Genomic DNA, 25,096 nt, shown 5'->3' with positions numbered 1-25,096 from the left:
TCTAGCCATTAATTTGGTAGTTTTAAAACGTTCTGTATTCCTGGCACTGTTCTAGGCCCCAAGGACATATCTGCAAACGAGGAAATTAAAGAAACCACTTTTAAGGAACATACCCTTTACTTAAGTGAGATGGCAAAAAAAAAAAGAACAAACAAAACAACAATATAATTTTAAAAAGTAATAAGTCCTTTTATTGAAAAAAAGGTGGGGGGGTGTCTTCAACTCTTCTTGTACAGGAAGGGGTAGCGATGCAGACTTTGAAGTCTGAGAGACTTTCTGTGAAAATGTGACACATGAAAGGAAGGCAGCATGGGAGCATCAGAGTGGGTAGCAGCTGAGAAGACCCTAAAGCACAAATATATGGAGTCTGTTGAGGAGAAGAAATGATGTTACAATGACTAATCACTCAGGGAATGCTCCTTCTCTGAATATTAATTCAAGGACTTATTCATCTCCAGTGTATTTAACTTTTCTACTACCCTAAAGTCTATAGTTCATTTACACAGTGGATAGTTCCCTTTGATTTTGGGAAGATCAAGGCTTTAAGTCCAGTTTTTGGCATATTTAATATTTGAAAAATAGCTTCTTAATCCTGCATTGAAAAAATACTAGAGCCTATTAATCATATTATTCATATTATTAAATCTCCCAAATTTGTATTTATGTGTAAGATGTGTGAACATATTTTTTGTGTTTGCATTTTTAAATTCTTAAATTTTTAATTTCCCCTTTTCTCTAAAATGGTTTGGTTTCCTGTCAGTGACTAGTCACAAATTTTACTATGTCTTGGGGAAAAAACATAAATTTATAAAATAAAGGCAATGTAAAGTAATCTAGTAATATTTCAGGAATCTCTGAGTCACCAAAATCCTTTCCAATGACTTCAAAGAACAATGACTTTCTAGGCTTTCTTTTGTCCAAAGTATAAATCAAGCCCATGCACATAATTATTCTAATCATTAAGATGTTTTTCTATATTGGCTTATAAAATTTGTAAATACGTTTGCTTCCAGGCTTTCCACCATTGATAACTTTTGTATAAAATACTATAATTGAAAATATTACATTTTTAGCTATTTTTTCATAATGAAAAGCTGACTCAGTCTCGCATAATAATAATATGCTTGCATAAGCACTTAGCCCTACATCCTTACTCCTGTTCCAGAAAGATTAGCATAATCTTTCCTTTTCCAGAAAGATGGATTTCCTTCAAAATGGTATTTGTAAGCATTTTAGTTGTCCACCAAAGTGGATGACTCATCAAATTCTTTCCAAATTGATGAAATAAACTATTATTGCCAGTGTTTTTACTGACCCCATTTGTAGTAGTGTAGTAAGCTCAAGTCCTCACAAGGTTACAAACCATGTGCTTTATAAATTTCATTTTAGAGTCACTAAATAGGGTTAAAAGACCATTGAGAATCTAGAAAAGGATACTACAGCTTTTAATCACTGTTGTCTTCTCATTGTGAATGAGGAATAACAAATGAAAGTTTTTAAACTATTTTTAAAACTTTTGAAGCATGTTCTCATGCCAATTCTTAAGGAATTCACTGAAATTCCTTAACAATTGATTGGGATCAATTAAACATCTTTAATTATAATTTAAATGGTATAAATATCAATTAAAATCAATTTTCAAATGAAAATTTTCCTTGTGGTCCTGGGAATCAAAACCAGGGAGTTGCCCAAACTTAGCAAGCATTCTACAAGTAACCATATCCACAGCCCCTAGAAAGTTGTAGGTAATGAAGAAAAAAACCCTGAAATTTAATTGATAAAAAGTGTGAAAAAATATTGATTGGATTTCAATATTTTAATCTTTTATCTTTCAGTGTGAGGCCCAAACTTGAATTAAAGGCCAAAATAAGGAATTGCTAAGAGTATAGTAACACACAACAACCCAAAGTGTTAAGTTATTACAAAATGTGTTAGTGAGAACCTATATAAAATATTGAAAAGTATTAATAAAGCTATGCCATGTAAGATTCATAAGCATATATTCAAAAATAAATTATAGATAATTATTTCATAGATAAATTACTTATAAATTACTTTTCAAAATTACATTTTTTCTTTCCTTCTGTATTTCTTATTCTTTTCCCATTTTCTATCTCCTTTCTTTATTCCTTATGAATCATGTAGAAGGCCTCCCAGAAATAATTATCTAGGGAATTTATATTATGAACACTACTGTCAGTCAGGTGTTTTTTTTTTTTTTCTTTTCTTTGTCATTAAAGCTCTCTTGATTAATTAGAGGAGCCAAAATAAGACACAAATCTCAGTATGAAAACTTTCACTTGTCTTTCTTTATTTGGATTTATTCTCTACATCTTCTTCAGAATGCTCTCATGGGAAATGCAAACTAATGAAGTCACTTTCTTTAAAATCCTTTAATGGCTTCCTCTTAAGCCAGTGTCCAAGTCTCTATTTTGAGCATGGTACACAAGACTATTCATGGTCCAAACTTATCTCCAGACTTTCCTCTTCTCTACTCACACTGGAGTTACCCAATTGTTTAATATTCTCTTTATAGTTCCTGCAATTTCATGCCTTTTTGATTTTGCTCATGTTGTTTCCTCTGCTTAGAACATCCTTACCCAATTTTCTTCACTTGGGGAACTTGAATGCATCCATTAAAACTCAGTTTAGGTGTCATTTCTTCCTGTATTTTCTCTAATCCCCCAGATGGAGCTAAGTGTCCTTATATGCTTCCACTACATTTTGTGCCCCCTCTATCACAGCAAAGGACACATTCTATTGAGATTATCTGTTTACATGATTATCTCTTCAACTGGACAGCGGGTCCGTTGGATTCTATTAGCTAGCATTCTCAGATCAGCACAGTAATTGGCACAATTGGCTGATGACAATTCAGAGTTAATGCTACTATGGCGCAGCCTGGCTCTTCAGACCAATGGTCTTCATGTGTCAGTGACATGTATGTCATGTGACCTATGTGTCAGTCATGCTGATAATCATCTGGCCAAATCCAATCATGTCATATCAACCTTACTGCAAGGGAATCTAAGAGATATGCAGCTTCTGTACAGAAAAAGACTGATGGCTAAAAGGACAAAATCCCTCAATGTTATCAGTTATTTCTATTTTCAGAGATCCAAAATGTGAATGAAGTATCCATCAGTTTATCTTAGTGGTATACCATAAGGTATGGAATTCCTTGATTCCTTGTTCTGAGTTTATGAAAATTAAGAATACTTTTAACTCTTTTGATTTCTGTGATAGAGATTGCACGTCTCCCAGCTTCCCTTCCTGTTAGGTTGATATAATATGATTGGGTTTGGCCAAATGAAATGAGCATGACTGACATCTGTTGTTTTTTGGTTTTTTTTTTTTTTTATGAGCATTACTGACACATTATATTTTGGAAAAAATTAGTTAAGAGCCAATATGTATTCCAGTTCACTCCTCTGCAATGACAACTTTAGAATCTGTACATCAACTTATTCCAAAATTTAACAGCTTAAAACAACAAAAAATGCACTGAGAGAATGGTCAAGAAACTACGAGAAGCTTAGCTGGATGCTTTGACTCACAGTCTGCCATTAAGTTGCTCTCAATCTAGGGATTAGTGAGGTTGGGGGGCGCTCTTGTAGTCATCTCAAGACTCAACCTGAACTGTGGAATTTGCTTGTAAACTCACACATGAAGTTGTTAACAGACTGCATTTCCTCTATGACTTTGGCTGAAGAGTTCAATACCTTGTCTAGAGGAATACATTTAAGAGCAAGACAAAGAGTGGACACTAAAGCCAGATGTTATGATCTTTTATAATGTATTCTTGGAAAAGAAATCCTCTTACATTTTCTGTATGCTGTTGTCACCCAGACCAATTCTGAAATAATATAGAAAGGCAACAAACAATGGTATGAATATCAGAAAGCCTGCAAGGGGTATCACTAAAAGTTTTCTTGGAAGCTGGTTACCAGAGTTCATGTGGTGAAGGGGTACATAAAACATGCAGAATGGTCCACATACATCATTAGGTGAAACAGACTCCAGCTCACACTAAATGTTAAATGAGCAAGCAATAAACCTCTGTGGTATTAACCTGATGACAATTCAGGGTTAATGCTACAATAGAACAGCCTAGCTCTTCAGACCAATAGTCTTCATATATCAGTGACACATATGACATGTGACACATGTGTCAGTCATGCTGATAATCATTTGGTCAAATCCAATCATGTCATATCAACCTAACTGCAATTGAATCTGGGAGATATGCAGCTTCTGTACAGAAAAAGACTGATGGCTAAAAGGACATTGAGAAACCTGGGATTATAAGTTACTTCTTACCATAAATTTAATTATTAGAATCATTAGTTTGTTTTATTTTGACAAGTTAGTGACTTTGATTAATGTGAATCATTCCCTGAATACTAATAAAATTAAGTAGCAAAGATGAACTAACTGAAGGCCAGACAAAGGTCATTATATCCCCTTTTTCCTGTGCTCTTGAAATACAAGAAAATCAGCAAGATTTCCCACACTAAACACCTGACATTTCTGTGTACTCATGCTTTTCATTCATTGTGACTTTAAATCACTTCAACTACTTGAGTTTTCATAGAACGTCAGCTTCATTGCCTGAGGTTGTGGCTCAGTAGTAGAGCACTCGCCTAGCACATATGAGAGACCCTGGGTTCCATCAGCACCACATAATAATGAATAAATAAAATAAAATTATTGTGTCCAACTACAACTAAAAATTATATATATATATATATATATATATATATATATATATATATATATATATATATAAATGTCCACCTCATAAGGTCATTGTGAGGAACAATTGAGACCCCCCCAAAATAAAACCCGCAACAATATCACCTGAAGGTTAAAATACTATAGAAATATTAAGCATCGTTTCTATGTTTCCAATGTTGAAAGTAAATTACTAGTAAAAACACAGTGATAATAATTTCTAATATATATTAGGAATACATTTTAGAAATAAAGTAGTCACTTATTTTAAGCATTTTGGGAGTTTTATGAGAAAACAATTCCACTGGCAAATGATTTAGTGTAATTTTAATACCTATCCTACACATCTATTTGGTTAAAAAAAAAATCACCTGTCCTTGAGAACAAAGACAAAGTGAACAAATATAGTCATCATAGTCAGCTATTTGATGGACTGTCCATACACATCAGGCATTTCATTCCATTGCATCTCAGATTTTCTACAGTCAGTGTCTTAAGTTTATTTCATGTATGGTGTAATACGTGACACCTCTTTGTACATATGTAAAAAACATTCTGGTCTAGGAACACTATTATGTGATATAAAGATTGACCTATTTAACAAAAGGAATATAAACTTATGATTTATTTAAGCAAATACTTTTAAAGACAATTTAATAATTTTTTTAAACACAAGAAAAAAAGATCTATAGATTATGTGAGGTTGTAAGTGCTTAGGTCTTTGTCTTCATTTATGTCTAACAAAAGCACTTTTGATAACAAAATAATTCCTGGCCACAGCTGTCTTTCTTTTTTTCCAGTGAGTCACCCCCACCCCCAGAAAAGCAAAAGCATTTTTGGCAGCACCTATTTTACCTTAGATTTTTCTCTTGTACAATAACCCTAGAATGACCTTGATTAGCTTATCAAATGAGCTCATCCTCAGAGCTGAACTGTAGTCTACCAGAAAAACAGCAGGGCAACATGCCAGAAAAACTGTAAATCGTCTAGAGGGCACATCAGAGCATTACTTTCTCCATCCTTTCTCCTGTGTGCCTCCAGTTAGGGTTAGAAGCTGGAGAAAGAGGAAGAATGAAGTAATAAAGCAAGCATGGAACATGGAATCTGATAAATGGGTGTTTGAATCTTAGTGCTGCTACTTACTATCTGACTGATCTTGGGAATATGTTAAAATTATTCTTTGCATTTCATTTTTTTCACTTATAAGACAAAGTTAGTAATCTCACAGTAAGTTTGCTGTGAAACACCAACTAAACACATATAAGTGAAGTCTGGCATATAGGACTTGACATATGGAACTCTATTGAGTTCTTTATTTTCTTTTGCAGTGAGAAGAAGAAGTGGATTTGAACACCCTCAGTTTTACCTCTCACTTGTCACTGCCTGAATGATGCCAGTGAGCCATTAATCAACAAAGAGAGCATCCCTCCCTGTGGGAAACATCAAGATTCCACAGGAAGGAAGGTGGAGGGATCTTCTTTCACTAGTGAACTAATATCAACAATGGATATTTCTAAAATTTGAGGAGTTCGATGAGAATTCAGAAACTTTGGAATAATAACATAGCCACAGCACATGAGATTTTTCAAATATAATTAAAATACAAAATAATGAAAACTCATACAGATACATGATGCATTGTAGTATGTGCGCCCTACTAAAATGAGAACAAAATTTTAAAAACTAAAGAATTACACTTGAATTTGATTTTCATATTTTTCCTCTTTTAACAATGCTTTTTCTTCCATTATTTCACTTTCAAATATGCAATGAATCTGTTACATTCAAATTATCAGTACCATGTTACTCTCATTATTATCTGCTCATGATAAATGTCCTGTTATCTATGAAGTAGCCATTTGAAAAGTTATCATTGAGATTCTATTCAAGTCAGACATAATGTATTTTTACCAATTAAAACTAAATGGCTATGGTTTTAGCAAAAACGCAGATGTATGGGTTGGTTCAACTCTTATTTAGATAAGCATTTTTTGAAAATCTATTACTAAAAACACACAACAGGTTTAGAATGTAATGGCTTATATCACCATTTACCTTCATGATTCCTGATTTCTACTGATTCTTGGCAAACTTGAGTAGTGTACCTAATCCTCCTCTTCTTTTTGTGTAGGAAAGGATGGGTTTACAGACATCCATGCTGCTGAACTGGATAGGAAGAGAAGCAGAAGAGCACTGTCTCCTAGGCTTAGGAGTGACAGTGGTCACCTCTGCTACTTCCCCTTTCAGGGCATAAACCTGACTCTGTAGAAATTCTGTAGAAAACAGCACTATTACAGATTCCCACCCCCCACATATACAAATTATCCTAACTTTTACCTGATAAATTCTTTAATTTACAATGTACTTAAACTGAATTAAATCAACATATTGTATATATGTTATTTAAAACATTGGTAGTGATAGATAAAATGATAGAAACAACAGCAACAAATGAACTTTAAGTGAAAGATACCCAGTGCTGGCAACTTAAACTGAGAGAAAAAGAAAAATAATCCAGTCATTAGGAATGACCTTCAGAGAGAGAGAGAAGGGAATATTGAGCAGTCAGTAAGAGGAGGGTGGATGGATGGAGCTAGGAAGGAAAAGAAGAGTAGTGCGCCAACTCCAGCTTACTTACATTATTGAGAAAAAGGTGAGGGCAGAGGCCATAAAGAGCTACAGAGATTCAGATTGGCCATAAAGGCAGAAGATGGCTACAATCCACACTGAGGAGAGATTACAGTAGTGGGAAAAAAGGGATAAAGATTGACATAAATCAATAGTGTTTACTATATTTCAAAGAAAGTGTGTGTGTGTGTGTGTGCGCGCGCGTGTGTATGTGAGTGTGTATTCCTCTATATACATCCACAGAGGATATCTATACATTATATTCTGATATAATTTCTATAAGGCAAGCATTATCAATTTTAATTTTTAATTAGAAAAAAATAGACCTGAACAATTTAAAACTTGCTAATGGTCACACAAGAAACAAGAAACACATCACTGGACTGATGTCTATATTTCTTGAATTTTTTTATCATTTTTCATATGGGAGACAGTAATAACTAATATAGAAGCATGCCACGTGGATGTTAGGATATCTGAATACAAAAGAGAGGCAGTATATTGATTATTTTCTCTAGGTGTTTAATGTTTGAAATGACTAGAAACCTTTCTTCTCTCTTTCTCTCTCCCTATCCCCCTCATTTCCATTCAAGGAATTAGAGGTAAAATTTATATCAAATATATTTCTTCAAGTTTCCCCAGGAGTCCTCACTCACATACACATTAATTTTAAAAACCAAACATTGAACTGGGCACAGTGGCTCATACCTATAATCCCAGCAGCTTGAGAGGCTAAGGCAGGAGGATAGCAATTTGAAGCCAATTTCAGCAACTTAACAAGGACCTAAGCAGCTCAGCAAGTCCCTGCCTCAAAAAATCAAAACAAAACAAAAATAAATAAATAAATAAATAAATAACAATGCCCAGAATATATTGATTAAATAATTGGGTATATGTACTTGATCATCATACCAGATAAATTTATGAATAGGTTATGTGTCATCAGTTTGCAGATAACAGAAAAATACTCCTTCCCCAAAGAGCTTTTACCTATGCTCCTTCCTAAAAATCTGCAATTAGACACACATATGGCTTTTTCCTAAATACAAATTTTCATGCCATTCTATTTACAGTAATTTGTTTCTTCATGTGAATGACTTGGTCATTTTTCCCAGAAACAGCTTTCTATCTCTGGAATTAGCATCTGATAATGAAGAGTAGACATAAGGATAGAGAGAGACTCTGTGTGTATGTGTGTGTGTGTGTGTGTGTGTGTGTGTGTGGTGGGGGGGAGGGTGGTGACCAAGACTTCATTATTCTGCACAGAGTATCTTGTTACGTCATTTCACCAAAGGACACAGTGGGAGAAATGACTTCTAACTGGTGGCATTATATGTGTAAGTTCAACAAGATTGATATTTTCCAAGCAGTTACATGAAAGCTCAAATAGTGAGTGGACCCAATGGGTCACTGTTTACATCTGCTGCCTACACTGTTATTTCACCTTCATACCTCCCATTGTCTCTTTATCTTGAATGAATAATGTGACTTCTTGTTCTGGTATTCTCTGTAAAATTAGTTATGTCAGAGGGGCAAAAAGGCATTTCTAAATCTAATCCATTTTGTATATTTGACAGTGACATCAAAGAGCAAGAAGTTGACTATGAGTAATGGCACTGCTCATTTGTGTAAATGTCAAACCTGAACCTCATCAACTTTCAGGGATATGGCAGTAAGGAATGAGTTTCAGTTCATCTGCAGAGGGTTTCAGCGTTACTCAATCCTGAGGAAAATAGCTGTCAGTATTTTCAGAGCAAAGTGCTTTGAGTAAATATTTCTTTTTAAGCTGAATGAAATTGGCTCTTTCACCACTTGGGGCTGTGGACAGTGCTCTTTTCCTTGATGTTATGAAACAGGTAGCTTTTACTGTAGATGTGTTTCCTTTTAGAAATTAAAATTCCTCAGGCTAGTAAACATATATCCCTAAACTATGCAATTAGGATATGAAGACCATGGAATACAAAGTATGTGCAATGAAAAAAAAAATGAAATAGCATCAAAGCAGAGTTCATTTTATCACAAAGATTAAGCCTGAAATAAAAATAAGTAAGGGAAATGGTTATGGTTTGTAGTTATTCCTGCAGGGAAAAAAATGTCATTTTGTACTGCACAGAAATCACATTCCTCCTAGACAGGTTTTTGGTGGAAGGAATGACAGTGCCATTAACCTCTTGTGGTACTTTATTGGCTGAGGACATAGATGAAGTCGAGAAGAAACCCATCCAATCAGCTTGCAGACAATCAGGAATTCAGATTCCATTCTCTATATGCTTTCTAGATCTAGCATGGAATAACAATGGAGAATTCTGAGTCTGAGGTCAGAAGAAATGGAACTGAATCTCAATCATGACCTTTAATAAGTCACTTAATACCTCTAAGTCTTGGTTTTCCCTCTAATGTGGGCTATTTTGCATTTTAAGTGACAGCACAAGTGAATGGCTCTGGCACACAGTAGGTACTCAATATATGTTCATTTTTGATTACCCACCTTTCAGTAAGTGTTGGCATAATGCAGTAAAATGTTGCTATGCTGGTAGCCATGTGTATTAATAGTTTTAATCTAATGATGGATCACAAGAAGAAAAGCAATAAAGGCATTTTTATTAAAGAAATCCTTATAAAAGATCCTTAACTCTGCATATTTATACTTTTATCCACTTTGTCTGAATCCCAAGATGATCCCCTTTATTTTACCTTTAACAAAAATCAACAAAAGCAAAACTGTCCAAAAATTATATAGAAAGAGCAAACTAAAGTTCTCAGAGTGTTCTTATCTCATCAAATAATATCCTACTAACTCTCCAGAGAATCCTTCTCAGTCTCAAACTGTCAGCTACTCTGCCTGCTGAATTGGTGAGAGAGTATTTTGGATGCTTCCTACCCATACTAACACACTTGGGAGAAAAGGTAAAAATCAGGTGAGTGCTCAAAGCCTGATAAGTTCCTTATCTTCCTCTGCTGCAGCCACAGATCTTTTGCTTTCAACTTCCAAGCCTCCCATCCCATTTCATCTCACTCACCTTCTCCCCTTTTTATAACTGAAAATCAGGAGTATTTTGTCCTAGCCTCCCCCACCTCCTCCTGTGATTTTTCAGCCCAGACTTCCTCCACACTGCCCTCTGCATTTGAAATGCCTCCTAGCCTCCCACCTCCATTCATTAAGGTGCATGCTCCTTCCATTCACAATTTATTTTAAATCGCTCTTTCCTTTCAAAGCTCCTTTTCTTGAAGTAGATTCCCCTCTTGCCCTAGCAAACTGCATAACCACAGCCTCATAAGGTCACCTAACCCCCCTCCACATCCCTCATAAATTATAGTGGGGAGGGTGATGGGGGGAACAAGAAAATTTGTGTTTGCATACAAACCTACCTAGGGACAAGTAGGGGGAGTCTAGTATTAAGTTTACCATCATCTTTGAAAAAAAAAAATCAGTTCGTACAAATATTTTCATGAACATGGCAACAAGCGCCCTCTGGAGAGGAAAGAAAAAACATATTGGTTGAATGGATGAATGAATGAATGAGTGAATGGATGGGTGAACGATTAAGGTCTCCGTGGTACTTTTCTTGGATGCTCCTCCTTGCTCCCTGCATGATTCCTGTTTAATTCAGTTTTGGAGAATGAGTGTGCTTCCCTGCTTTGCTTCTGTCTCTGCTCTCTGCCCTTTCATTACCATTTCTTGATCGGAGCCTAAGCCTCCTTGCCAGAGGGCATGCTACCTAGCTCACTATATGCTTTGTGACTTCAACAGCCAAAGAGAGCTTACTCCCTAGGGTCGCAAGCATTGCATTCTGCAAGCTCTGTCTGCCCCCAAAGCTCCTAAAACACCTAGCCAGGTTACACAAAAGCATGACTGATTCCCTTACACTCCACAAAATCCACCTGGAGATGCCTGTCACTGTCCCTCTCCCTGTATTTGTAACCTAGGTGCTCAGAAGAAAACAAAAATAAAAACAAAAACAATCCACGGTTTCTTTTCTCCCCTTGCAGAAAGAGAAATAATCACCCTTAGTCCTGATTAGTAAAATCAGAAAACTTTTAAAATTTTTTTCTTTGTATCAAAAACCTCACGGAGAGCAGCAACCTCTTTGTTTGCATCCCAAGGGAAGGGAGGGGTCTTCAGTGTCTTTTGCAGCCTGGGGCAGGGGGGGAGGTGACAGCCCTTTGGAGGTCTGCCTGGGAGGAGACTCACCCAGGACGTTCCCAATGAGAGCCACCACAAACACGATGATGTACCCGGCGATCAGGACCCACTCATATTCTTTCGGGTGTAGGTATTCCCTCCACAGGTACCGCAGGAATTCCTCGTCGTCATAGTCGGTGGGATTTAAAAACGGCTCTTGAGTTTCATTCAGTTCCGAAGCAGATGACCAGTTGCGACGAGGGAGGGAGTCCTCCAATTTGGTGCCGGACATCACGGGCTCGAGTCCGGTTCAGCTTAGTGCTGCAAGCTCCTCTTCGCCTGCCCCATGAGCACTGGTGATTTGCGGTGGGAAAAGCTGCGTGGAGAGGCGAGAAGGGGATCCAGAGCAGAAAATGACGTGAAAAGTTACTGAGCCAATACCTCCGTAGTCTTACGCCGGGCAACTTCTGCGGCGGCTTTGCTGTCTTTGTAGGCGATTTTACACCAGGAAGAGAGGCAGCTGAAGAACTAGGGACCTGGGAGTGGAGGCTGCAGCAATGACACCGGGAGGAGAAAGCTACCTCCAGCTCAGCACAAGCTCAATTACTCCTCATTCCAGCACTGAGTCCGCAGCCTCCAGCCTCCTCCTGCTTTGAGCTGAAATAGGAAAAAAAAAAAAAAAAAAAAAGTAATGAAATTTTAACCTGCTTCTCTGTGGGTTAAATGTCCTTGTTTTCTACCCTTTTATCTCTCTCTCTCTCTCTCTCTCTCTCTCTCTCTCTCTCTCTCTCTCTCTCTCTTTCATGCATTTTTTTTCTCAAAATAGAGATGTAGGTATAGGGACATGAGGAAAAGGTCATCACATGGTTAATACAGGAGGTGTTGATAGATTTGTCTTTGTAATGCAAACATAAAAGTAATGAGGAGGAGCCACTGTGGTCCTCAAGCCCCACAATTCAAAAGTCATTTAAGGCAAATATTTTAACATTTCATAAAAACATATTTTAACACTTATCATTTGCCAAATTGGCACTAGCTGAGTCTTTAAGGCATCTCCCTCCTCCTCCTCATCCTCAAGACTGGAGGATGAGAGAGACCATTTTTTAATTGAAGGGTATATTTAGCAGGAATCTGTATTGGCAACAGCAAGTTTCCTACAAAATACAACAGCTGAATCCTTGATGGATATCAAGTTTCATAAATATGACCATTTACAGTTGTCAACAAACAACTGTAACAATACTAAAGGATATTAAAGAGAGTCTCAGTAGGATGACCAATACAAGCAGCAGTGATCTCTCTGGCTGAGTACCACACCCCATTGGTCTTCTTATTGATTTAGGGCTGATGTCATCTGCCATTCTCTCATGAATTGGGTTTATCTGTAAGAATAAATATTCTTGGATTATTTTCAGCACATTAGTTCATGATCCTTTCATTCTTAATACTTATGTTAGGAATATGGCATTTAATTACAATATGGGAATTGGGAAGAACCTTGAAATCACCTAGCCTCAACTTCAGCTAGTTGAAACTCTTGGTAACATTGCTGACAAGTCCCCTTTTTACCTTGGGTGTGATTACCCATTTCTCTACCTCCACCACTATAAAATTGCTATAGTTAGTAGGTTGTTCCTTACATTCACCAAGTAAGACCTTAAAAGAGTCAAACCTCTATTTGACTTTTTAATTTCCCTCCAACTCCTCATTTGCATCTTGGTACTATACATATCTTCTAATTAAAATTATTCACATTTTCAAAATAAGCATCACAGCCTCCACTTTCCTTTCCATGTTCCTTATGGTCATACCCCCCCTCAAATTTCTTCACTGTTTTTCAAATTTCACTATTTCCACACTTGTAGAAGTATTTGGTCTACTTGTACACAATTGACAATATCTTGAAATATGCAACTGGGAGGAAATACAATAACCTGGTTTGAGTCCAACCAGTACAAAAATTATTCTTTTCTTTGGATGCAACATTGTATCTATTTTTTAAAGTTATCATGAGACACTAACAGTTTACACTGAGGTTTTGTTCAACTGCCCTTGGTTCTACTATCTGTCATAATTTTTCATAATTGTTTTGTATTTTATAGTTAAAAATTCTTTCCTATGAATTATTTTAAAATTATTTTAAAATTCTTGAGAGGTTGGACTATGATTATGAGTGCTTGACAAATGAGGAAACTGTTTCTGAAAAAAACAAGTGATTTACTAAAGATCAAGTGATTGACTAGCAGCAAATTCTGACCCAGTGATTAAATAATGTACATATATTATATTTCACATGAAATACTTTTTTTTTTCAATGTGTACTGTTGAAATTTATTTTTAAAGAGAAAGGCATAAATGAACATTTATTTTTCACCAAATGATTTTATCCCACTCAGTGATATAAATCAAATAGTTTGCTATTTGCATGTATTTTATTGTACTGTGAAGCTAGTGAAGAAACAAATCAACCAATAAATATATATAAAGAAAATACTAGGATGGAATAAATGCTATGATAAAAACCAAACAGGATGAAGTAATGGAAAATGGAGAATCCCAAAGGTTACATTAGAAATGAGTCGTCAAAAGGCCTCTATGGAGAGGTGACATATAAGCAGGAAACTCAATTGACATATGCATATATTAATTTGGTTTTGTTAATCTGAGATTTGAACAGATATTCTTAGATGCTAATGTCATTATCAGAGATCTTAGCCATTCCTCCAGACATGTTGTTCATTGATAAAATCCTGATAGCTTTCTGCTGTGGTATTATGTCTTCTCCTGACTTTTGAATACTTGTATTTTTCTTTTACACTGATGATTTCTTTAAAAATAGGAAAGCTTGTTGCAGCTTAGTTTAGATCTGTATTCATTAATGTCTGCAGATTTTTTTGTCATTAATGATCCACATGTGAACCCAGTCTGCTATTTTCTGAGTAGTCAGTGGCATTAGCTTTCACTTTTGACATTTCAACTTATCTAGAGTTTAATCTTCTCTTTTGAAATCTCCTACTGCAATTAATCATCACTGTTTATTAAAGTTACAAATGAGGAGAAATAAGAATATTTTCAAGATTTTATTCTGATATCTGCTTTATGTTGTGACAAACCTGGATTTATCTTGAGCCTACAAAATATTACAGTATCTATCCATGATAAATCAGGTGCTCTACTTAATGTCGATATTCCAATGTCAGACAAAATTCCCCCCAAATATTCAATTAGTCTCTTTCTTTTTGCAAGCACAATAGAGATGATAAATACTGCAATACTCTTCACTAATAGGTTCTTTCTTAAATACTTTAATCTTTCAAAATATTTTAAAATAATTTGTTGTTATTAGGTATTATTAATTCAAAATCTTTATGCATTATATAAGGAAAAGAAGTCAACCCACTATCCCAAAACACTAAAGAGAGATTTAAATTTGCTCCATGATCTCCTCTTAAAGTTGTTATGACAAATAAATGAATAGATATTTTTAAAACAGTTCCCTGTACATAGAAAGTAATCTGAAATCTTTAATAAGTAATGCTTTAACATTCATGTTTTATGAACATTATTGCTATACATGATAAGTTTCTATGTTAATACTTTTTTTAAAAAATAGCTTAAATATTCTGAATGATTTGGTTGAACTACATAGCTTGTTTCCTGTAACTGTCAGGCACAATGATGCATGCCAGTAATCCCAGCTACTTGGGAGTCTGAGGCAGGAGGATCACAGTTCAAGGCCAGCTTGAGCAATTTAAGAAGACCCTGTCACAAAATTAAAAAAAAATAAAAATAAAAATCAGTCAGTGATAAAGTTCAATTTCGAGTACTGGGGAAAATAATCCTCTAACTTTTATTTCTCCTACTAACCTGAATATATTAAAAATGAGTGTGCATGTGTGAAGTGAAAAACAAAATAAAAAGGGGGGGGAGGAAGAAAGAAAGAAAGAATGAATAAACAACCAAAATCCAAATTTCTTTTCTTAGGGGTTGTAGTTAGGTTGTTCAGAGATCTCAGATAGCATATACCATGCCAGACTTTATTTTCTTATTCCTAGTGAAAGATCATTCTTTTTTGTGGATCTCTTATAACTTTCTAGATCAATTTCAATAAATATTTCTGAGTGTCTACTATATACCCAGGAGTTTAGGTAGGAACTGGGGACACAAAGATCAATAAGTGTAGCTTCAATGATAATTTAGTCCTCTGGTAAATTAGAAATGTTATGATTTTCCAATAAATCCGAATCTTTAGGATTGAGAGATGCACAAAGTATCATGAAATCATGAATGAGTTCTTATTCAGTGTGGAGAAATTGAGAATGGACAGGGAGAGTTGCTCAGGCTGACTCCTCAGGGAGAAGAAGGAGGTTCCTGAGTGGTTAAGGAGAGGAAGCATTCAATCAGAGGCAACTGCACTTTGTGAAGACTTGGCAGCAGGAGAAAACATGGAGCAAAAAAAAGCAAAGTGCAGTGAAGCAAGGTCAAGTTTTAGAACAATCTCTAGCAGAAGCATGGAGAGTGCATTATATCAAGACGGAGGTGAGATAACCACTGAGAAACCAGTAGAATGATCCTACTGTCACAAGAATGGCTGTGATTATGGGGACAGGGTGGAGTTGGGCCTTAGTCACAAGTCTAAGGATCTGGACAGACATCCTCCAGAAGACAGGAGTCTTATTAATACTTCCTTAAGGAAGACTGACCTCATGGTAATAGGGTACTTGAAGCTTGTTTCTGTTTTCTCTTTGTAATTTTTATGACTGCAGTTTTAATTTTTAATTGACACATGGAAATTTTTCCTATTCATGAATTATACTGTGAGGTTTTGATAAATGTATATAATCTCTAACGATCACATCAGGATTAGGAGCAGATTCATCATTTCAAATATTCATCATATCTTTGTGGCAAGAGAATTCGAAATCCTCTTTTCTAGCTATTTTTTTAAGCTAGGGTTTTTTTTAATGCCTAATTAATTAATTAATTAATTTTATGTGGTGCCGAGGATAGAACCCAGTGCCTCACATGTGCTGGGCAAGCTCCCTACCTCTGAGCCACAGCCCCCACCCCGCCCATTTTCTAGCTATTTTGAAATGTACAATGATTCTGGTGAGCTATGGCCACTGTGCTGTGCTTTGAAGCCTGGAAATCATTCCTCCTATCTCTTATCTCACAGGAACTTTTTAATCAATCTCTCCTTGTCCTCTCCTGCCCTCTGCCCTCCCCAGCCTCTGGAAATCACTCCTCTACTCTCTACTTCTGTGAGGCTATACTCTGAGGAAAGGAGCAGAGATGTGTCCAAAGGTTGACTTCCTGGAAATTCAAAGAAGTCACTTTCCTTCCTTGTTCCCTGTTGTAATGAAAACAAAACCAAGCCTGAGAACTCTTGGTAATGACTGTACTGGCAGTGTGTGTTCCCAAATAACTGTATTCCTCTCACAGGAAGTTATCTGACATCTCTAGGCTTCAAACACCATGTTTTCTTACAGGATGACCTTGAGCTAAATCATTCTGGAAAAGTCCTAAATTACAGCAGGTCTAGAAAGCAATGTAGAGGGAGAAGCAAACTCCTGATTCCAAGGGTTACTATTGGTATGTTACTGAGAATCATACTAAGGCATGCCTTAAAAGATGAGGCCTTAAACCATCAAAGCCACTTGTTGCAAATTGCTACAAAACATTTCTGTCTGTCATTCTTCCCCCACACTCTTTTAATTGTGTCTCATCTCAAGCAATTTTCCCTCTTCTCTTTCCTACATCCTGATTCTGCATTATCAGGCCTGATGATTTCCCCTCATGATTGATGAATATCCCACTATCTTTCTATGTTGAGCATACAGACACTGTTCCTGTTTTTCAATCTTTATTGTATGAAAAGCATAGAGGAACAGGAAAATAACTTCATTCAGCAAAACTAATATCTTTAGAAGTACACCCTAAAAAGTCTGAAAATGCAAATGGAAGAGACATCTATTCCTCCATTGTGGGATGGAGAAGGCTACCTGAAGGACATATTGTTAAACTGAGAATGGGTAGTGGTAACCAGATTATGGAAGGGATGGGAGGAGGCTGTGGGTGCCAAATGGGAGGAAGTGAGTTGTTTGTAATAACAAGAAGAGTGAATGTTCATCAAGTCACTATGCAGGCCAAGTTCAGTGCCAAGGACAATATATCTATTAACTCAATTGACCTTCATAACTCCAGGAGGTAGATCTTATGAATTTTTATTCCAAGTTTGCAGATGAAGACTTTGAGACACAGAGAAATTAAGTTACTTGCTTAAAGTCACACAACTAGAAAGTTGCAGAGTTTTTGAGAAAACTTGTTAAGGTCCAATTTCAGAAATCAGCTTTTTGCCATTACCCTGTTCAGTTTCCACAGTAAAGAACCAAAAGGTTTTCAGTATAAGTACTATTTCCAGTATAATAATAATGATAACAACAACAACAACAATAAAAGATTTTTATTCTTACCAAACACATTTATAAAGTTATATGTTTTTATATTTTTAAATACCCCTACACTTTAGTATTGGAGTATGGAATTGTAGGGGAAATTGTTACAATCTTTAAGATGATGTCTCTCCTAAAGCAAATCAATCTTCTTCTATGTTCACTTGGATATGAATGTTTATTTTTCAGAGCATTATATACTGAAGGTCTTAAATGTTGTCTCATTCATCTTTATATCCTCAAATTCAGAACAGCACTTTCCAAGAAGCTATTGTTCAGTCACTTCTTTTTGACCAGGCTTGAAACTGAAGGGAGGAATCCCTTTTTCAAAAGGGAAATATTTCGTAAAACGTTACAAATGTGTAACCTTGGTTTACATAACGCCAAGGAAATTGCTGTATTGCTGCCTGTTGTTGAATTTTCTCCCTTGAAAGGACTTATCCATCTTTCTCTTCTAAATGCTACTCTATTAATTCCTTTTCTCTTGCAGTAATTTAAAGTTTGTTCTTCCTATTTACTGTGACAAATGTTTATTTTAAAACATTTTAATGACATTATTATTATTTAAAAATTATAATAGCAAGTAGAAACAGAGTGTGTTTTAAAGTATTCCTGGAGTGCATACTCCCTTCAGGGGAGTCATTTGAAGCACCCTTAAATCAGCCCCCCTGGACCTCTGTAATCTGAAGGTGGGGCTCCTGTGATGGTGGGACTGTGAGCAGGAGCCCTGCGTTTCCAAGTACCATCCCTGGGACCCAGGAGACTCTGCCAGAGACTTGCACCTTGAAATACTTCTATGTTCTTTCAATATATATTGTTTTTTTCTTGTCATGTTTCTGACCTTCTCTTGCTTAAAAATAATAATATTTGGCCTTGTTAGGCAAGCAGCAGGTTCAGCGTGTAAACATTAAGGCACACGCTCCAATTTTTCATATTAAAAATAATCCATTTTATTGTGTCCATGAAATTCACCTTAATTCTATTTTAACAAGTATAAATGCTGGGTATTCCAAATAGTTATAGTGAAGACGAATCATGTATTGAATTCTAATATTAAAATCAAGGTGACACGTTGTTACTCAGATACAAATGAAATAATTGAATTGCATTTGGATGCATTGTGGACCACATGCTGTCTGGGAACCTCTGTTGTTGATTATGTTTGTTTTATTTTTTATTTTCTAATTTAGGTAACATTCACATAAGGTATACTTTTGTACATTTTGAAGGGTACAATTTAACAGTTTGTATGTATTCACAACATTGTGCCACTGTCGGAGCTATCTAGTTCCAGAAACCCCATAACTGCTCTTTCCCTTCTCCTCTCATTCTGCTTCTATGGACTTAACTATTCTGAGGAATTTTTATAAATAGGAATATAGCCCATGTTGGGTTTTGTGCCAGGTGTCTTTCTCTTAGCACAGCATTTTCAGGATTCATCCGTGTTTTAGTATGTATCAGTATTTCAGTTTTGTGGCTGAATAATATTCCATCACATTGGTATAGCACACTTTTTTCATAGCTCAACAAACTTTTTAGATATTTCCACTTTTGTCTAGTATACATAATATTGACATGGATATTCATATTCAAGTTTTGTGCAAACTTATGTTTTCAATTTGCTTGGGTATATATCTAGGATTGGATTTACTATGTCAGGGAATAACTATGTTTAACTATGTTCAATGAACTACTCTTTGTGGTAGTTTAGTTATATGCTTTTACAAGCAATGTATGAAGATATGAATTTCTCTACATTCTTTTCAAAACTTGTTACTTTCCTCTTTTATTATAATTATCCTAGTGAGTGTAAAGGAGTGTTTTGTTGAGATTTTAATTTTCACTTCCCTACTGACTATAGATACTGTATCTTTTCATAGGCTTATTTATCATTTGTGTATCCATGTTGGAGAAATAACTATCCAAATTCCTTGCCTGTTTTAAAAAATCAGATTATTCATCTTCCTTTTTATTGTTGAGTTCTAAGAGTTCTTCTATAATCTGAACACTTGGCCCTCCTTATTAAATAAATAATTTGCAAATATTGTCTACCATTCTGTGGGTTATCTTTCCATACCCTTTATAACATCCTCTGGGATAAATCAGTTTTTCATTTTTATGAGGTCCATATCTCCACGTGTTACCTATTGCTTTTTGTTTTGGGGTAATTTTTAATAAATTCCCACTTAATATAACATCACAAAGATGTATGTCTGTTTCTTTCCTAAAGTTTATAGCTTCAACTCTTTAGGTATTTGACTTATTTTGGGTTAATATTTGCATATGGTGTGAGAAAGGGTTTCAAATTCATTGACTTTCTTGTCAAGATGTTCAAACACCATTTATGGAAAGAACTCTGAATTTCTCATTAATGATCTTGGCACCCTTGTTGAAAATGAATTAACTGAAGATGTATGGGTTTATTTCTGTCCTTTAAATTCTATTCTGTGGACCCTTGTCTGTCTTTATGTCAGTACCACAATGTTTTAATTATTGTGTCTTTGTTGCATGTTTTATGATCAGTACAAATGTTTGCAAATTCAGTTTTCCTTTTTAAGATTTTTTAGCTATTCAGAATTTCTTTCAATTCCATATGAATTCTAGGATCAGCTTGTCCATATCTGCAAAAAAAGGCAGCTCTAGACTTTGTAAGGATTGCTTTGAATTTGTAGATCAATGTGCAGCATATTTCTATCTTAACAACAATAAATCTTCTAATCCACAAACATAAGAAAGCTTTTGATTTATTCAGGGAATTTCAACAATATATTTTTCAGAGTCTACAGGTGTAAATTTTGATTAAATGAATTATTAATCATTTTAGTCTGTCATACTATTTAAATGGTGTTATTTTGCTATTTTTATTTTCAGATTGTTCATTGCTAGTATATAGAAATGCAAGTGTCTTTGTGTATTGATCTTACATCGTGTAACTGTGCAGAACTCATTTATCAACTCCAATAGTTTTGTGTGTGTGTATGTGTGTGTGTGAGAGAGTGATCTTTAGTTTTTTAAATATAATATGGCATCTGCCAGAGATAATTTTACTTCTTCCTTTCTCATCTGGATACCTTTTAAACTACTTTATCATGCCTAATTGGCTTGAACTCCTGTGTAGTGTTGAGTGCTATTTGTGGGCCTGCTTATCTTGTCCTGATCTTAGGGGAAAGCTTTCACCACAAAGTATGATGTTAGCTATGGGATTTTTGTAAATGTCTTTTGTCATATCAAGAAAGTTTCCTTCTATTCCTGGTTTGTGGAATGTTTTTATTGTAAAAAGGTATTAAACTTTGTCAATATTTTTCTCCATGGAATAATCTTGGGTGCTTTTTTCTCCCTTTATTTTGGTATACTACGTTAGTTGTTTTTTTTTTTTTTTTAACTTTAACCAGTCTTGTCTTCCTGAGATAAATTCCATTTGTCCTTGCTGTATAATCTTTTTAGTATACTGATAGATTCAGTTTACTAGTAACTTTTTTCACTTGTTTTGCATCTATATTCATAAGAGATGTTGGTCAGTAGTTTGCCTTTCTTATAATACCTTTGTTTGGTTTTGGCATCAGGGTAACACTAGCCTCATAGAAGGACTCTCTGGCATTGATTACAGTTTACTATTCACTAGATATTTTAGTAAGGAACAGTCACTTAATAAGTTAGAACTTTATATTCTTCATTTCTGGATTAATATCTCCATACAAATTGTGTTAATGATTAGATAATATTATCATGTATGCTTCATCAACTTTAAATTGCAGTATTTATATCAAATTATGAGAAGGATTGGTGTGGGTGGAAGTACTAACAGCAGCAAATAACAAAGAGAAAAAACAGCTGTCCCTTCACTCAAATTATTATACTTAATTTTCCTTGTTCCCCATTATAGCATCTATGAAATTAATCACAACCATTCCAGTTGTGTTACAATAACTCTGGTAATAATGCAAATTTTATGATATAATGGATATTTTCAATATTATATATACTGAGTGCACAGGGCTCAAGCACTTGATATCTATGAACTTATTTTATGTCCACAGCACTATAATGAAAGTGCTGATATCATCCTGCATTTTCTAAGTGAAGATGGCAAGTGAAGTTTGGGTGACTTTTCCCAGGTTACACAACTTAGAAGTTTCAAAGAACCAGCTAATTATATGACATAGTAATATTCACAAAATTAGTCATTTTTCACTCATATCCAGAAATTCCTCACATATTTATGTAGATGAGTCAAACTTTGTTCATATATTTTTCAGAAATCATCCACATTTCCTTATATAATCAATGCAATTAAATTAAAATAAGAATGAATCAATATATCTTTTTTATATCACCTTGAAATTAACTTCTTTAAAAAACTTTTTTTCCTTTAATGCCTGAATGAATCAACAGTGTGCATGTTGACAATGTCTAACCACCACCCCCGCATACCTCTTCAATGAATAGCACCCAGGCCTTGGCAATCCAGACAAGTGTTTCTGGAATAAAGCACCATGCACTTATAAAAAACATTTATGAGTAATGGCTGAATGTCTTCCCTGAGAGACAGAAACAAAGTTTATCTGATTGTTTAGATTGCTAGTAAGAATATGAATTGGGGGCTGATTTAGAAATCCTTGGCTATTTTCTGTGCTCCCACAAAGTATTACTTAAATACATTTAGCTCTTGTAAATAGCGAAGAACTCATTAATTGCTTTTGGTAGTTGATACTTAAAGCACAATTAGGGACCAACTTTTGATCTTAGAGGCAAATTCAGAAACATAAAAGGAAACCCATTATAATCTGACTGTAAAACCATGGATTGGTTTAATTGGTTTAAACATACAGTGTTAGGATTGTGTTTTCTATTTCTGTAAAAATCCTTTTTTTTTTTGCATGAAAATTGTTGGTATTTTGATAGAAATTATATTGAATAGGAAGACTTTTTTTGGAAGTATACACATTTTAACAATATTAGTTCTTCCAATCTGTGAACTTGGATGTCTTTCTGTTTATGTGCATCTTTAATTTCTTTCATCAGTAGGCAAGTCTTTCATACTCTGCTAAAGTCTATTCTTGTTTAAGAAAAGACTTTGTTATTTTTGATGGTATTGTTTTCTTAATTATCTTTTCAGTTTGTTTTTATTATATAGGAATGCAACTAATTTCTGCATGTTGATTTTGTATCCTGCAACTTTATTGAATTTATTTTTTTAATTGTATCAATTTTTTTGTGGAGACTTTAGTTTTCTACGTATAAGATGTTATTGTCTGTAAATAGGTTGTTTTATTTCTTCTTTTCCAATTTGGCTAACATTTTTTTTCCTCTTGCCTAATTGCTCTGTCTAGGACTTCAGATACACTATTGGATAGACATGTCAAGATTGTTATTGACCTTAGAGAAAAACCTGTTTTCCCCCACTGAGAGTGACTTTAGCTGTGGACTTTAAATATGTGTATTTAAGGGCATTGAAGTAAGTTCCTTCTAGGCTTAAATTTTCAGAGTTTATATCCTGAAATGATATTGACTGTTGTCAAATATTTTTATGTGTTTGTTGAGAAAATCAAATGTTGTTTTTTTTTTTTTTTTGCTTTGCTCTTTTGATGTGTGGTGCCACATTGATTTTGATATGGTGAGCTTTCTTTGCACCTCAGTGATGAATTCTATTTCATCTTGGATATGATTCTTGAAATGTGCTGTTGAATCCAATTTGCTAGTATCTTATTGTGGATTTTTACATGTATACTCATTAGACGTATTGGTTTGTGGTTTTCTTTTCTACTAGTGTCTTTTCTTTTAATATCAGGGTAATGCTAGCCTTTTAAAATGAGTTTGAAAGTGTTCCCTCTTCTACTGTTGAAATTTTAAGAAAGGTTGTTGTTAATTTTTCAAATATTTGGTAGAGTAAACCCACGAAGCCATATTGCACTGGGTTTTCTCTGTTGGGATTTTTTTTTTTTGGTTATTAATTCTATTTCCTTACTTGTTCCTGATTTCTTCAAGATTTATGTTTCTTCTTGTTTCAATCTGGCATGTTTAAAATATTTTGAATTGGCCTACTTCTAGGTTGTTTAATTTTTGGTATATAATTGTTCATTATAGTAATTTATGATTTTTTTTTAATTTTGAAGCATCCATTTCAATGAGTTATTTTCCTGGCTTTATTTATTTCAGTCTTTTCTCTTTTTCTTAGTCAAGCTATAGGTTTGTTAATTTTATCATTTCAAAAAAAAAACAACTTTCAGCTTTGTAATATTTCCAGTGTTTTTTTGTTCTCTGTACCATTAAATTTTTCTTTAATGTTTACTATTACCTTTTTTTCTGCTAACTTGGCCTTAGTTTATTTATTTTTCTTTTTACTCTCCTAGTATGGAGCCACTAGAGTCCATTAGAATGGATACTCAATAACTAAAGCAAATTTTGAGTCGGAAGAATAAAGCTGGAAGCATCACATTTCTTGACTTTAAATATATACAAAGGTATACTATCAAAACAGTATGGCACTTCAGTTAAGCACAAGATATACAAACCAATGGAACAACACAGACAATCCAAACATAAATTTGTGCATTTATAGTCAGCTGATCCTTAACTGGGGTGCAAAGACTAGACAAGGGGAAATGAGAATCCCTTTGACAAATACTGTCAGAAAAACAGGATATCCAAGTGCAAAGAATTAAATTATATCCTAATCTTAAACCATACAAAAAAATTCAGCTCAAAATGGATCAGACTTAAGTCTACTTAAGACAGGAAACCATCAAATTTCTAGAAGAAAACAGGGAAAAACCTTAGCATTGACTTTGGAGATGATTTCTGGAATGTAAGACCAAAAGCACAGGTAACAAGAATAAAAACAGACAAGTAAGATTATATAGAACTAAAACATATAGGCTGGAAATGTGGCTTATTGGAACAGTGCTTGCTTAGCACACAGGAGGCCCTGGATTCAATCTTCAGTATCACCAAAAAACAAAAACTCTAAACAGCAAAGAAAAGAATCAAGGAAATGAAAAACTAACCTATGAAATACAAGAAAATATTTTCAAGCCATATGTAAATGTTTATGTGTCCTCAAAATTAATTTGTTAAAATGCTGTACTTCAAAGTAATAGTATTGAAAACAGGCCGTTTGGAAGTAATAGGTCATATGGATGATGTTCTCATGAATTTGATT

General features: G+C 34.7%; 1 protein-coding gene across 2 annotated transcripts in view; it reads right to left on the bottom strand.

Annotated features, from left to right (window-relative positions):
• Positions 1-12,043, bottom strand: part of Hcrtr2 (hypocretin receptor 2) — a 101,698-nt gene extending 89,655 nt beyond the window's left edge. For both annotated transcript variants that reach the window (XM_046426708.2, XM_046426709.2), the window contains exon 1: positions 11,555-12,043. In XM_046426708.2, coding sequence (XP_046282664.1) covers positions 11,555-11,777 — 223 coding nt within the window. In that variant the 5' untranslated portion in view covers positions 11,778-12,043. The remainder of the gene's footprint in view (positions 1-11,554) is intronic.
• Positions 12,044-25,096: the final 13,053 nt, after the last annotated feature.

This window comes from Marmota monax, unplaced genomic scaffold, assembly GCF_021218885.2.
Source record: "Marmota monax isolate L192 unplaced genomic scaffold, Marmota_monax_Labrador192_F-V1.1 WCK01_AAM20220418_F8-fsc00247, whole genome shotgun sequence".
Taxonomy (NCBI): domain Eukaryota; kingdom Metazoa; phylum Chordata; class Mammalia; order Rodentia; family Sciuridae; genus Marmota; species Marmota monax.
The sequence above is the reverse complement of the archived record's forward strand: the minus strand, read 5'-3'. Positions and strand labels throughout refer to the sequence as shown.